At 38.7% G+C, this 15,495-nt stretch overlaps 1 protein-coding gene across 2 annotated transcripts; it reads right to left on the reverse strand.

Annotated features, from left to right (window-relative positions):
- Positions 1–309: 309 nt before the first annotated feature.
- On the reverse strand, positions 310–9,570 carry LOC145231392 (uncharacterized). 2 transcript variants are annotated; one of them, XM_080096338.1, is made up of 13 exons: positions 8,699–9,570; positions 8,071–8,227; positions 6,828–6,990; positions 6,434–6,615; positions 5,946–6,074; positions 5,822–5,866; positions 5,281–5,585; positions 4,101–4,348; positions 3,411–3,656; positions 3,044–3,156; positions 2,013–2,212; positions 1,197–1,349; positions 919–979 (listed from the first exon to the last, which is right to left on the reverse strand). In XM_080096338.1, the coding sequence occupies exons 1-12, from the start codon at positions 8,781–8,783 to the stop codon at positions 1,213–1,215; spliced, it is 2,010 nt and encodes a 669-aa protein (XP_079952464.1). In that variant the 5' UTR covers positions 8,784–9,570; the 3' UTR covers positions 919–979; positions 1,197–1,212. The 2 variants fall into 2 exon arrangements, with proteins under 2 accessions (XP_079952465.1, XP_079952464.1); XM_080096339.1 differs by lacking the exon at positions 2,013–2,212 and having other exon boundaries at positions 310–979; positions 8,699–9,569.
- Positions 9,571–15,495: the final 5,925 nt, after the last annotated feature.

Below are 15,495 nucleotides of genomic sequence, written 5' to 3' on the forward strand. Positions count from 1 at the left end.
GTTACACCATTCTAAACTTGTTGTCTCACATTAATGCGGATAAGTGATATGTTGACAACTATATGGTTGTTGCCTTATCCTAAATTCTTCTCGAATTATAAAAAAAATATTAATTTCTGATTTTAAGTCCATTTTTTTAAGTGCAGCGTGATTTCATATTAACCCAGTTACCAACTCAAATCCCGAAATGAAACAGTCAGTTATCTCACTCTCAAAAACACCATGTAGCAAGATAAACCTTGTCAATGTTTTATAGGTAAGCCCTTTTGCCTTTCGTTTGTATTTACCAACCAATTGGTCGAAGCATGATTATGGTTGTTGTGGCAAATGTATTTACAATGGAAATTCAACACAGCGGAAATGTTACATTGAAAAAACAACAACAACAAACTATTCCATGTGCAGTTTAATAACAACCTTACAAGTAAACCTATAGTATTTTGTATGTTGAAACTTTGGCGACTCTTATTTGGCGGAAAATGTCAAGATAAAAAAATGGCATGTAGGAGGATTGTGACATCTTTGGCCGATTGTTTCAATAATAATATTAAATGATGATAAAAAAGTTAAACAACAGCTCGGTGTTTTGTGCGTTCACTTTTAATGCAACAAACTTGTATGGAAAATTTAATCTATGCACATGTCCTATTTTAACAATGAATAAACCAGTGGCTAGATTTAACAATCGCTTACAAAGTTCCAGCGTTAATTTACATCATTCAAAACACAAAAAGAATCGAGGAACAAGTAACTTTGCGGGAAAAAAAAAAAAAAAAGTTCTATGTACAATAACAGCATGTTGGTGTAGTGTTGAAATTAGGGATGAAGCAGTTCTTCGTATGAAGGTGGGTTGGCCATCTCGATTCCGTTGGTGGGCACACTGCTCACGGGGTTCAGGGTGTCGTCGTTTGAAAAGGCATGGGTCGAATCGAGAGTGGGTTTTGTTTCGGATAGAGATCCTCCCTTCTCGGATTTGCCCCTGTACCAAAAACAGGATAATCTTAACTTATCCAACGGTTTTGTAATGTACTTGTACTTTAAAATTGGTTGATAGACTGTGTTGTGCGGTTATTGGTTGGTAAAATATAAAGTCATTGGAAATAACGGTTTTTGATTCTATTTAATTCGGTTGCGATTGTTTCTTAATTGAAGGAAATTTTTGCGGCAAATTTGCACAGATTTAGTTTTCAGCTCACCTGTACACTTTCGTCATCACTGTAGCAGTGTTGTTGCTTGTGCTTCCGTCTCGGCCTGGCCTGCTTCCTTTCTTGGTGTATCGTACACCGATGCCCCCGGAGATGGAGCTCGTCCTTCGCTTGACGCTTTTTCTGATGGACCCTGCAGCATGGCTGCGCACATAGAAAAAATGTCAGAGGTTGTAGCAAAGCAAAACTGCTTGGCTTGCAAAGTTTCCAACCAATACGCACAGCATGCAAGTCTGCATCATGTCATGCAAAAAATCAAGAACAATTCCAGAAACGATAGGTCTGCAGTGCATTGCACAACGAACTTTGCAATACATCCAACGCTGAATCATGTATTGATGCTGGGGCGCGTGGGGGCTTCTTTTAGCAATCTTGGCAAAAGCAGCAACACTAACGTGAGATGACGCAGATGTGTTGGACCATAAGTTGCGGTTTGTTTGGCTCGTAGTTTTAACTCTTTTCGTGAAATGTTTTTAAGCAATCTTGTGCGTTCTGCTTGTCGCATGTTTCAGCGTTTCGTTTTTTTCCTGCTGTCTTTAAGTTTTTTAGCTTTAATTCAGATGAGCTTTTGTGCATAAACGGGGTTGGAATAAGACATGTAGGCTAGTCTACTTTAAACTTTTCAAACAATGCTTGTTTAGACTGCAAGCATTTGTTTAACAAAAAACATGACCAATTTCATAGTAAATCATGCTTAGCGCGCATGCCGCAGTTTTGTTTTCACAAACCAATCAAATATCATGCTTTTTGAATGCAGGGCCGTTGTTAAAACCCAAATATATAGACAACGCTGTGTCCAGTCATGACCTGTATTATAGACGATTGGTTTTGTCGAAAGGTTCCTTTCTACTGTGCTGTTTGGGGCCTTTATACTGCCTGTGCCCCAATAGTGGCGCGACTGTGATGTGTTACGATTCTTATTGTTCCTGGTTTTAACGCCGCTAGTGTCAGATTGTCTTCTAGCCATGGACATGAACTGGCGCATCCCTGGCGCCTTTCTCAGCAATCTGAAGGAAACCATACAAGGCATTTGTACAAGAAAAAGAGCCAAAAAGAAAGAAAAGTTTGGCAGGGTGAAAGTTGAAATCCAACCCTTCTACAAAATTTTGATTGGCACACACACATCAGTAACTTAACATTTCTTCAAGCACAACACAAGCATTAACAAAAACTGTGATGCGAAAAATTTGCGGGAAAGTAACGCATTCGAGCAGATATGTGAAGCAAATTTGTTTTGTACAATTAGCCTACGCAAAGCCTAAGGGGCGTTGTTTACTTATTTAATGGTGCCGGATGTAGGCATGTGATAAAGAGCTGGGGCGCATCGTGCTGGGCCATCACGCAGTGGCTTACGACCTCAGTCGTGGGTTTTGTCACCTCCTGACTACCATGATGTGCCCAAAATCAATCATACCACCGCTCGTAGCCGTGCCACCTTATTTACTGTTTGCAAACGAAATGGCCAGCGAAGTTTGGCTTGGCTTATACAGTTAATAGCACGATAGTAAATTATTTGCGCCCTGGGTATTGCAGTGCTACTTACAATTCTTAAATTGATAATGTAACAAGTTAAATGATCTTTCATGTTAATATCTGTGCCGAATTTGCACCTTTTTAAAATCATGAAACAGCTTCTGACATCGCAGTTTTGCTATTACCGATCGAGTTACCAGCCCAAATACATGTCAAGTTAAAATCGTCTTCAAACTATAGAACATGCGGCCATACATTTTTTGTGCCTCAGCTGACGAGCTATATAGTCGACTCTGTTCACTTCAACGTTTGCGTGCATATTAAAATAAATGTAAAAGAAAATAAGAGGAGATCGCTGTACTTACTCCCATCGCCTCTTGAAGTTGCTGCCAAGGAAGCTGTAGAGATAGGGATTAAGTGCGGAGTTGAGATATGCAAGCAGTGAGCCAGCAACTGGCAGATTCTCACATATGTAAGCCTGTAAACAACAGTCCGAAACTTAGATGATGAGACTGAAAAGTTTTAGACACGGAAGTGTTACAGCCTACGCCCCAAACTGGACAATGTTTTTGGGCAGAGGCGCCGGAATGTAATTGTTTTTGTACTTTGATTTCAATTAGAATTTAATGCAATTTATACACTATAGGGAAAAATCCGCTTGGTCACAACTACAATTGACTGGGTTTGTTGTTGGTGAGACAATATTTTGTTGGTAATTTAAGTTAATCTTACCATTTCAATTGATACGTTGATGCCTGCTAACTTAGCCAAATGATTAACATGGAAGGGAAGCCACAAGAGCACGAAGGTTGAGACCAGGGCTGCACACATTATGGTGACACGGCGACGGTCCTTGTCCGAACGGGTGCTGGTCTTTCGTTTTTTCCCATTGCTTTGTGTAACACTGGCCGTACTGTTGGTGCGAAACTTAGAACTTGAAAGACGGTTGATGATCAGACCATAGCAGACCACCATAACCTAAAATTTAATCAACATTAGTATTCAGCTGAAAGTCCTTAAGTTGTGTAGTTATTTTGAAAGCCTTGAACGTAGCGATAGCGTTGTTTGCCTTACATACATAACGACCTTATTCGTGATTGTCAAAAAAACTTATTGTTGAAGCATTTTTGAGTTCAATCGCAAGTTTTGGTTGTTAGGCAATGAATGTGACATGGTTTGACAGTTGTTGCTATAGTTGTCATCTGTTGCATGTGCTAACCAGCACACAAAACCTTGTTCGTCGCAATTTGGCACACTAGCGTTGCGGTTTGCGTTGGCATTAACACGTTAAATAATAATAACTTCTAGAAATGTTGTACTAAAAAGTACAGAGTTTATCATTTTTATATTTGCTTGGCACATGCTTTGGCACACGATATATATTTTTTAGTGTTTAATTGTAAAAAAGCAATAGGGACTTACGATGACTGGTAGGACGTACATCACCACAAAGTTAAAGATCATGAAAACCTTCCAGCCATATGGGGAGTGCACATATGTACATTTTGATGGGACGCCCTCTTTCACGGGAGCTTTACTTTCCATGTGTGGGGTTGTTACTACAACTGCTGCCTGAGTTGCTTCGTTCACAGTTTCATTGATTCCTTCATTGTTTGGAACTTCTCCGCTTGCTTCCGTTGGTAGGTTTGAACCACCGGCGGCAGGAAAAGCTAGATATTGTAAAAATATCGTTACTATGGACCAGGGTTTTAACTTTGAACGGTTAACTCAAGCCACTTTTTCTGAGGTATATATTATGACCAAATGTCTTGCCGACCGGAAGAAAGACGTCGTGGCCCGGGCCCTGCAGGCTGGCCTTAGTTTGGTTAGTTTGATTGGCCCTGCTTTGGTCGCTGTAAACCAGGGGTTCCCAACCTTTTTTGCTGCCCGTACCCCTTTGTCAGGTCAGAGCATTCTTCGTACCCCCAAAAAACTTTGATGGAATTTTTCAGATATATTGCTAAACGAAATGGCTTTTATAGCTCCATTAGATGTTTAACCGGTATTCTAAACTTGTAAAAATATTTTACTAAACATTTTATCAAAGAATAAAACTAGGTTATCATATTCAAGTTTTTTTTCTATTTTAGACCTCTAGAAAGAGCAGCAGTTTCCAATGTTTTACATAACATTTATTAGTCTTGATTCTAGTTACGCAAAACAAAATGGTACAGTTCATTTAATATGAAAACAATGCAGTGTCCGTTTTGCCTCGCCTCTCCCTACTTTCGTTAGTAAACCGTTTGTAGCAGATTTACAGCAAGGCTACATTGAATGCCCCTTTATCTGTGGTTTTCCCCTAACTGTGTGCCTTGCTGTTTAATGCTGGCAGCAAGCAAAAACAACATTGTTATGTAACAATGAGACTTCTTGCTTAATAACAACAATTGCTTCTTTTTAAAGCAAAGACCCTAATGGCATAATATCATTTACAAAACAAAAACTATACTGTGAAATCTGTTTGAAAATCTGCTTTTGGACCCAAGCATCTTCGTACCCCTTGATGTTCAATCTCGTACCCCCAAGGGGTACGAGTACCCCCTGTTGGGAACCCCTGCTGTAAACCCTTTAGAAAGGCGTTTTTTGAAACTTTTTTGCTTACCCCCAGCAAAGTATGATGCGAAATCAAATCCTGCTAAACTTGGAAATCCTGGTAATGCTGGAAGGGCAGGTGCCGGACTCGATGTCGTAGTGGTTACATTTACTGCTGCTGTTGCACCAGTGTTCGACTCAGGCACGATGCCAAACGAAGAAATATTCGGCATTACTGGTGCACTAGAATTTCCCAGTAAAATACTTGGGTCAAAGCCGCCGAGTCCTCCATCGCCACCGCCGGTTCCTCCGCCAGTTCCTCCGCCACCAAAACCCAAAAGGTATTTTGAAAAGTCAATTCCACCATTGGCGCCGCTACATACAAAGTTTTGGGGTCAAAAAGTTTTCGAATCACAGTACTTTCTGCTACTCAAAACTGTATGTAAGCGATGTTATGGTGCAGATGATTTGTTTGAATTTTCGTAAACTTGTTTTTGTTTCCGTTACTTGTTTGTGTAAAACTGTCTAACTGGTGGGATATAGTATGTGTTTTAGTTTCTACATTGTCAGGGTAATCATTGCAAATGAAGATGAACACATTGCTTTTTTACCTCAAGTACTGCATGACGAGGTCCTTTACGATGTCAGGTGTTACTCTGCAAAGCAAAACCATACCGTCAGTGCTGGTTGTAGCGAACATACATCAATTTACCAAAGTTGTTTACAGAATCTTACTTGCAGTATTTGGTTCCACCCTCAGTTGGTGCGAGTATCTCGAGGCACTGATCTATATCATGCGTAAATCCTTGATCGATACACGTCTTGGTAATGTTGCTTTCGTCTTCGGGTGATGGGAACACGTAACTGCAAACAATCACATCAGTTGCTAATGACCGAGAAACTTCAACAAAAGTACACAGAAGTATATTTGTGTTTACTAAGGCCCAAACCCTGGGATGCTTAGGTTATAACCGTTATATGGAAGGGACAAATTAAAATCTTACGTATAATGGAACTTGGCTTTTAGTGTTGTTTACAGCTTGAAATAAAGTAACGTGTGGTAAGTGGCGTCACTTCCCTTAAACAACATCCTAAGGAGCACGTAACTCCTCCACTTTCAAACAAAAGTGATATTACGTCACTGTTCCGCCCCTGTATAAACCCTTACACGAAACCAAACATGGCAAGGGGCAGTTTCTGCTCAACACTATAATTTTGTGTACCTGCAACTGCAGTAAGGATGGGTTCCGACCGTTGCGCTGTAAAGCATAACTGGTATACAAAGACACAAACATATGATCCAGGCTGCGGTTGTGATGCTGACGGCAGCTAGAGGCTTTCTAAGTTTTTGTAATCCGTCCGAGAATGTGTGACACACGGCAACGTAGCGGTCGATGCTCATTATCTGCATTTCACATAAGGATATAACTTAGTTATCAAATAAAGTTTAACCTTGAAATCCGGATGTTATTTTCATACGGAAACTGTCTTTCGAATGGTGTTTTTAGAGTTCATTTATATGCATCGTGGATTTGTAATGTTTGTTATTGACCTTGTCATTACAAGTACTGGACACGTCTCTCCAATAATACAATAAAAATTAGTTTGAATGCTTACCATGAGGAACATTATGGACGCATAATAATTGAGAAACAAGAGCGTCTCTTTTGCTTGGCACATCCATTCTGGATAGATCCATCGTTTGTTAAGGTCCTCCGTTGTTTTAAAGGGCAGAGTCAGTAGAAACAGCGAATCTGCGACTGCCAACTGCAGGACGTACCTAAAAAGGTGTTTTGAGGTAATAAATGTGGTTTAACGAGAAATGGACTGTTGTCAGTAATCAGTGCTGGCTTGAAACGGATATTGCGTTTGACTTGATCTAAAGCAGTCCCGCCTGCACGGACGTTTGTAATAAATATACGAAATATTTATTACAAACATCCGTGCAGGCGGGACTCCTTCAAATCAAGTCTTTGCTCTGTGACCTTATGACCAGTTGTATAAATAGATTAATTTGGTAAGATATATCCCGTCGAACATACCATTGCTGAAATCCCATTTTGGTATGTTTTATTCTCGTTCGTGTAACAGAAACGAAAATATTCGTGACATTTGTTTTAACTGACTGTCATACAGAAGAGAGCTGTATATAACCAATGTTCGTTAATGGCCACAAGTAATATCAATAGTGTATTAATCAACAGGGCTCAGTGTGAACGAAAAATGGTTGACATTTCAATCGTGTAACTCGTAATTGAACATATTCAACAAGCCATAGCACGAAGTCTTAGGTTTTTATTTTAAAGTGAATAGTTTCGAAAAATCATAACAGTCTGGGGAAGAACTTCGTGTTATTCGAAAGATTAGTAATTCATTATGTCATGTCCATTCATGCCGTTGCTCACTTATACTTCTCTATTGTCAATCAGCGACTCATAGCAGGGAAAATGCTCACTACATTCTTATCGGTTGCGTAATGTCACAACATCCACATTTATTGGAAACAACGTTTGTTATAGAAGAGTTCCCATAACTTTCGGTGCAGAGAAAACAGCTTGTGTAAGGAATGTGTTTTTAACATTTGTATCTTAATAATCTCGTTTTAAAATATAGGCATGTATTTATTTCTCCACGTCAATAGTTTCTAATTTTATCATTGACTGTTTGCCATTTTGAACATGCACCCCCACTAAAAAATCGTAGAAAATAGATTCTTAAAAAAAGTCCCAGAAAATCTTTTAAAAAAGTCCCGCGTCTTTTCCATTTTGTCGTATGAAGCCACGGTGTTCGTTTGTTCTCCATAGAGGAATGCTTAAGTGATTTAATCAGCATTAAACGGACAAGAAACTAGTGAACTTACCAGTGAGTCACAGATTTGCGATATTCTCTGAGTACCACAATCACAAAGATCACAACGGTGTTTCCAATTAACCCGATAATACAGATCAGAATAGAAAAGATCACTTTCGGCCAATTGATTTCAGTGGTGGACGACTCGGCTGTTGTGCCAATCGACGCTGTACAAAATATCACAAAACATTTTAGTTTTTAACCGAATGAGATTGGAAAATTTGTCAATTTACGCTCTTGAACACATATTTGTTTCTGGCCCGCAAGTTAGAAGTTTTCTTGTCTTTAATTTTTCAAAAAAAGAAATTCTTTTTCGTGAGCAGTGATCTATTGTGTTCAATGTTTGATAGTAACATCTGATTGGCTAAAATGTAACAGGCCTTTTCCGGCTCATGTGAACGATGTCGTTTCCGCTACCCCCAGTTTCCGACGTGTTGGTAGCTTGCATTACCTGTGTTTTATCCTCTATCTACAGTAAACAGTCCAACACTGCCGTATTGAACATTATGCTTCAATTACTGCATACCCGCTTGCTCTTCTTGGAAGAGACATACGCTTTTAACGCACTTCATATGGACTTTTTAGTTTAGGTAATAAAAGAACGAGATACCGAATAAGAAAAGAGCATTTTGACTTACCACCTAACACAATATTGAAATCCACATCGACAGCATCTTCATCTGGCATAACACTACTAAGGCCAGCAAGATAATCCTGCGACATTTTATCGTTTGCTATTGTTAGGAACTTACAAAACAAACAATCTGTTGTCAAAGTAAAATATCGTGGTTTAAATATACCTTTTTTTTCTTTTGCTGTCTAAACCACTATACTTTCTTACGCAAGAGTTAAGCTTCTGACCTCTTCCCACTCGACTGGTCCCACCAACGTTCACCCCATCAGTGTTTTACTCACAGTGCGCCAATCTTACTCTCTGTTGCGCTCCTGTCGTGTCATTCTTTTAAATCGGTACAGCTGCAACGAGTCATGATCCACCAATTGTATCATGTACTCCATAACTTTTTACCGTTGCGCAGCTATTTCTCAATTCACTTTATTCTTAATTCTCCTTTTAAAATACGCAAATGAAAAGATTGAAACGTGCTCTTATACAATACGTTTTCGCCAAGTAAAAATGGACATTGTACTCATTTTCTCCCTGGCGTACTGGTTTTAACTAGATATACGTGGATTCATTTATCAAGCTCGCAGCATGTTCAATCTCTTGTTAACAATCGCCGCTGGTGAATAGGAAAAGGATGTGCCAATTTCGGCCTGCACGAGTATTATTTGCAGCGTTCGCACTGCGTTACAGATTTTTTCTCGTTTTTGTAGCGACTGTGGCAAACTGATAAATTTTCAGAAAGAGATTCAACGTGAAAACATTCGTCTTACACCTGTTTCACGCGAGAAAGTAGTGATGTTGTCTACTTACCGGGTGCCATCACTTTGTCTAATTTTAGCTGACTAATACAGTAATCATTATGATCGTACTCACATTCGCATTTCTTATTTAATTGGTGTTTGTTACCGCGGATTTAAAGTACTTTAGCGACGATTTTTTTACTGTTAGTGATGTTGTGGCTAGAAACCGATATCTTTTGCATCGCAAATCGTTGATAGAAAATACTCTAACGGTATCGTAGATTGTTGGCGAGACTTTATCTGCTTGAGACGTGCAAATACTATCATGATTTTTCGCTTATGCCTTCTTTGTGTCGAAATTGTTTTAAAAGTCGCGATAATCAGCTAGGCGATTTGCGCGAACAATCTATTTTATTTGGCAATACTTGTGACTGAACAAAAATCCAAAAATCGTTCGCCGAGTCTCTATTTATACCTTTGTCTCTGTAGGTTTGTTTTTGCATATTACTCAGGACAAAGACAGTAACTTATTTAAACGTCAACATACGCAAAACACACGACCGAACTACACTAGAAATTAAGTACGCGTAGTTTGTAGGCAAAAATTGTCTAACACTGCGAGTGTTTTCGCTGCCATCATGATACAAAAATTTGAATGTGTAAAAAGCTCTTATGTCGTTTAGATGAGCTGAGCATAGAAGGCAAATCAGTGCACGTGATACGAGTCAACCAATCACAGTTTACTTCAATGGCTTTTAAGGAAATGTGACTCAGTATGGCCTTCCCTGCATGAGATGACAAAAAATGTCTTGCTGGATAAACGCTGGACAATACCCGTTTCCGTGTTCTAAAGCGGGGTCCAGTAGACAATCCAAGAAACTTGTGACCGTCGATCACCTCGCACTTTACTTAGAAAACAAGATAGCCCTGAGTTTGCGTAATTGTTTGTACCTTGCACCTCCACATTTGGCGTTGTAGGGCCTGTGTGGCGTTACCTACAACTCACTTATATGCGCTGCCTTTTAATGTTGCTCACAAAATTGCCACAGTCTTCCTGTATTGCCTTGTTTGAAGGGCTATCCTAATTTGCTATAATGCGTTTAAAGTTATCTTTCCTGTACTTTGTTCAAAATACAACTAGTAAAAAAACTTTATCGGTTTGAAAATATTTCAAAGACCCTTAGAATGCGTTTATGTTCGCCGAACCATCCTTGTTGTTTTAATCAACTTCCAACACACCCCCAAACGTTTATAGTGGCGTTTCTACAATTATGCGTCAGTATATAAACAACCACGTAATTTCCGGAACCAGGGTAATAAACACACGTACTTCGAATGTTAGAAAGTAAGGTCGTTTGTTTTTCAAAAATTATTTCATTTTTTAAAATTTCCCAGACAAATATATGAAGATTCATTTCATTTTGCATTTTAATTATTTGCCCAGTTTGCATTGTATAATATTGTACTAAGACAGTCGCAATGTCTAAATAGGTTTTGTCTGGGCAGTGGGCCCAGCGCTTCGGCGGACGCGGGATTAATTTGTCTTGTCATAAAGCAGCGGATGTACATAGGGAGCGACTATATTGGCCACTACTGATTGTTTTAACGGACACCGGATTACATTAGTCACTTGGTTGCTGTTCATTATATAGGTGGTTTGGGTTCTCAGATTTCAAGTGAGTTAAAGTAAGTCAAATATTAACACCCAAAACTTGTACCTTGCGAAACACCAACAGAAACATTCGTCTTGCTATAGTTCTTACAACAGAAAATTCCTTTGGCATGTACATTGTGATTTTCCTTGGTTCTTACAAAAGAATTTCAAAAATGTTTGTTTCACATTGTTTTCCTTGCCAAATACAATGCTGTCAGTGGCCCTGAAGTATAATAGATTTAAGCGAGTGTTCGGCGCTTTAAACTTCCGAGGGTTTTGGTGCGCTATGACTTTTAATGGCGCTTGAGTAAGAAACCTCAAACACCGATAATTATCGGTTTATAATCGAAATGTGTTGGTAGCGTGTGAAAAAAAAAACGATTTAGCTAGTTCCGCTCAGTGAGACTAAACAAAGGCTTTGTATACTGAAGGCAATATGTGTACAATTTTGTTGTAGGCTACAGATTGTGACGGGTTTTACTTCTCACACCCCTTTTTCGCATCAAAATTGTTTAACGCATTAACTTCCGCGTTGCAGTAAATTGTGACGGAACTAAAACTGTTACTTGCGTCAATGTTCAAAGAACTGCTGACCTAATTCTTTTCGAATCTGCATCAATGAACTAGTGCGTCATGGTAACAGCCATAAACTATTCGATTACGTGTAGCGGGGCTTTTGGCTTTTTACAAACTTTTAGTGTTGTTTGATGACGTGCCCTTATCCACATCACTATATGACGTACGTGTGAACGTCATATACACTCGTGCAATGATCGTAGGAACTTCCGTCCACGATAGGCACGCCCAAAGTAAAAAATAAACGCTGTTCAAGGCACGTGCTAATCGACATATCATTTTACATGTTCACTAAACGTTTTTTTAATTGGGTTGAAAACTGGGGGTCCCCACATGAAATTACGAATCATCGAACATCGTTACAGCCTACTGAAACTTGTTCTGTTACTTATTAGAGTTAACTTAGTTGTATGATGTCGTACTCACTAATCGGTTTGAGTTGCTCCGTCTGTGTGTGAACATATTTGAGTGGTATACTGGGGTACTTTACTTCAGTAAATCTCACCCTAAACCAAGGTCATAAATTGGCATTCGTGAATTTTTGCATCGAAAATAAAAAAACGTGAAATGCTCATATTATTTTCAAAAAATCTACCTAAAGCCCCAAAACAAAAGTAACACGAAAGTACCTGTAACTTAGATATATTAAGCAGAGATACACCATTTTTCACTTTATGGCTTTCGTTATGGTGTTTAAAAAAACTATGTCGATTGTTTACATTTATCCGTTGACATGAAGTACTACAAAACCAGGCACACTTACTTAACATACAAGTGTGTCCCCATTCTACCACTTTACATGTTATTTCGGCGCCTATATTTGAAACCGTGCACCTTTTGCTAACGCTTGTTTATGTTTTTATTTTACAACTTATAAAAGGACGTGTTTCCGCATCTATGTAATGTACCAGGACAGCGCTTGGAGGGACGTTGGGCCTACTTTTGCCGTTTTTCCTAGGGATTTTCGTGTTTCGCAATTTGGTATTTTAAACTTTACTGTTTAACGGCCGATTGTTTTGGTTCTGTGTGAAGAGCGCATTATCATGATTTTATTTGGTAGGGAAAATAGTGTCATATGCTTTGGCGTTTAAAGTTACTAAAGAACATTTTGGTTTATCCATATAGGTTTTGATTTTAATTAGTTTTTAAATAGGGCATTGATAACCTTAAAATCGAAGTTACAGCTTTACCCCTTTCCACAAAAACACACCGTGAACTATAAATTTGAAACATTTTATGTCACCCTAACAGTTTTGTGATTTTTTGATAGTGCCTGATTTGACCTCCTCCACAAACTTTTCTTCCGAAAAGCCAGTCACATTTTTGATGGATTATCGTTTGCCTTTAAATCACTTCCTGTTGCTTAAGGTGGTGCTGTATAGTGCACGTAGCCAGCTATTGTTTTCCACCGAAACAGGAACTTTTAGTATGAGGTAATGACATCAACGGAATTTTTCCACCCTGTTGCGCACACTGCACCAGCGGTATTAAACATACCACAAAACCGGTTACTAATACTGTAAGGGCTGAATTGCTTATCAAGGTAGGACCACATTGCTGAGTATTCTTGGAGCTAGGTTAAAGGGATACAATGTCATTGTGAAATTTGAATAGGTTTGCTCTATGTTTTTTTTTTATCACAAATGGGCTGCTCAATACATTTTTATGATTTCTGCAAGGCATCATTGTTAAAATTTGTTTTAAAAGTTAAAAAATCAGCCTGATGGGGTTTAAAACCTTGATGCACCTTTTAAGAGCCTTAAAACCTTACCAAATTACAGCCAGCCACTTGGCTGTGTTTTGTAAGTAACATTAAATATGCTGGCCTCCCTTCCCGACTTAACAAATAGCTACAGCATAAACGGTTCGTGTGCCCAAACTCGGGCAGTTCTTGATCTCTAACGTCCCCTGGTGGGTCGCTGTGCATCTATAACGTAGTTTAAAAATTCCTAATTGCTTTCCTCAAAATATATTTTGCCACTAAATGTGCTTTGACTGTTCTACTGTTTGTAGACTAATATTTGACTTAGCTTGACATATGCGTTGTCTTGAATCTCGGCAATGAACTTGACACTTGAGCTTTAATGGTGTGCTGCCAACGGCTATCGCAACCTAATAGCTGTAATTTATTGCTGTTCAATTGCCTTCGTCTCGAGCGTTTGGAGACCATTTGTACGGTGAATTAGCATCGGGTTTCAGTATTTCGCTATTGATTTGGTTGATGCTTGACACAATGCTGTTCCAAGTATGTTTTGATCAAAAGCTTTAGACTCCAATAAACTTGAATTTGGAAGACAAGTGTGTGAAGTGCGCAATAAGGAAATGTCGCTATAGGCTATTATGCTCGACATGACCAAACTGAAGTTTGATATTCTTGATTTTCGCAAATGTACCACTGAACAATTGAAAAAATGGAAATGGGCTTTAATATGTCCAGTGTGTGTGTTTGTTTAATGTTTCTGAAGGTAGTTGGACTGACCTTTGCAATACTGAAACTTTCTTATCATTTTGCTTTGTAAATGAAATATATAAAGTTGTACTCACTGTTTGTCAGAAGGTTTGTCAAAATCTGCTCGATAAGATCCGCCATGGTTTCTTCACAGTTAAAAACAAACTTGCTTTTCCGGATAGTCAGTGACAATTAGTTGTTCTTACAAATGAGGATAATATCTACAAAACAAACCTGGCATGTAATTCACCTTCGTAACACTAGTACCAAAAAGCTTTTCGTTTAGGCTAAACATACAAAAAATGCATTTCAGCAGTTGGAGACATACTGTCCGTTGAATTTTGACAGGCGTTTTTTTCACGGAAAAATCGCGGAGACCCACAGCAGCGATTGTTGTTTTTCAATTACATCACTTAATTAAGGCATCAAGTTGCGCCCGTGACACCCTTCCTTCCGATGTAGACCCAAACGTCATAATACCAGCCCTTGTGCGAGAAATGGCAAAACATTAAGTTGTTTTGACAATGTGATCATGTTTGTCACAACGATTTTACCGCATGTTGTATTTTTTGGTTTGATTTCTAAATAATTAAACGTCGAAGTGGTAAAATATTTTATATGGAACATTTTGACCAACCGATTGAACATTTGAAGTTTGTTTATCAAGCATTTCTATGGAACCAGTTTCGTATATATGGTTCAGTCCACAAGTTATGTTAAATCTCAACTGAAACTTGTCCCAAGAATAAATCACCTAAAAAACCCCTGTTTGTCGCTCGACGCTAAGTGCACTGTGTCTTTGCGACACGTGACCCTACTACATTTGTTAAAATCTTGTTAAGCAACAATAGCAGTCTTCGGTCTCAATGTTTACTTATTTTTATTAGCGGAAAAGCTTATGATGATTATCAGTTTCCTCTGATAACATTTGTTCGCTTGCAGGACGATAAATTTTACTCATGGTTTGCGCTTTATTGTTGTTTTCTCAAAGTCAAACGACATTAACTTCATTAAAAGCTCGACCCTTAAATGTTCGCTCAGCTATACCATTTCACCACCAAAAATTAGCCTCAACAATCTAATGCATATAAACTAGAACTCACTATCCCATATGGTCGTTTTAATTTGTTTAATTTGTAAATTTCTCACTAACTCACAAAAAGAAATTTGTACTTTTCAACTTATTTGGTTTTATTCGTCTGGCTTGCATTTTATTAAACTGTTTTGCCCAGACAGTAAAACTGACACCCTTTCCTTATGTTCCCTCTTATTTGAAGGCTAATTCCACACACGCTTACGCCTATCTGGGGCTATTAATCAGTGATGTCGGTTTCATTTAACCTCCAACGCCCTTCCACGTATTGATAAGACCATGTAACCTATGAGTGTCA

Source organism: Phallusia mammillata, chromosome 1 (genome assembly GCF_965637545.1).
Source record: "Phallusia mammillata chromosome 1, kaPhaMamm4.hap1.1, whole genome shotgun sequence".
Classification (NCBI taxonomy): domain Eukaryota; kingdom Metazoa; phylum Chordata; class Ascidiacea; order Phlebobranchia; family Ascidiidae; genus Phallusia; species Phallusia mammillata.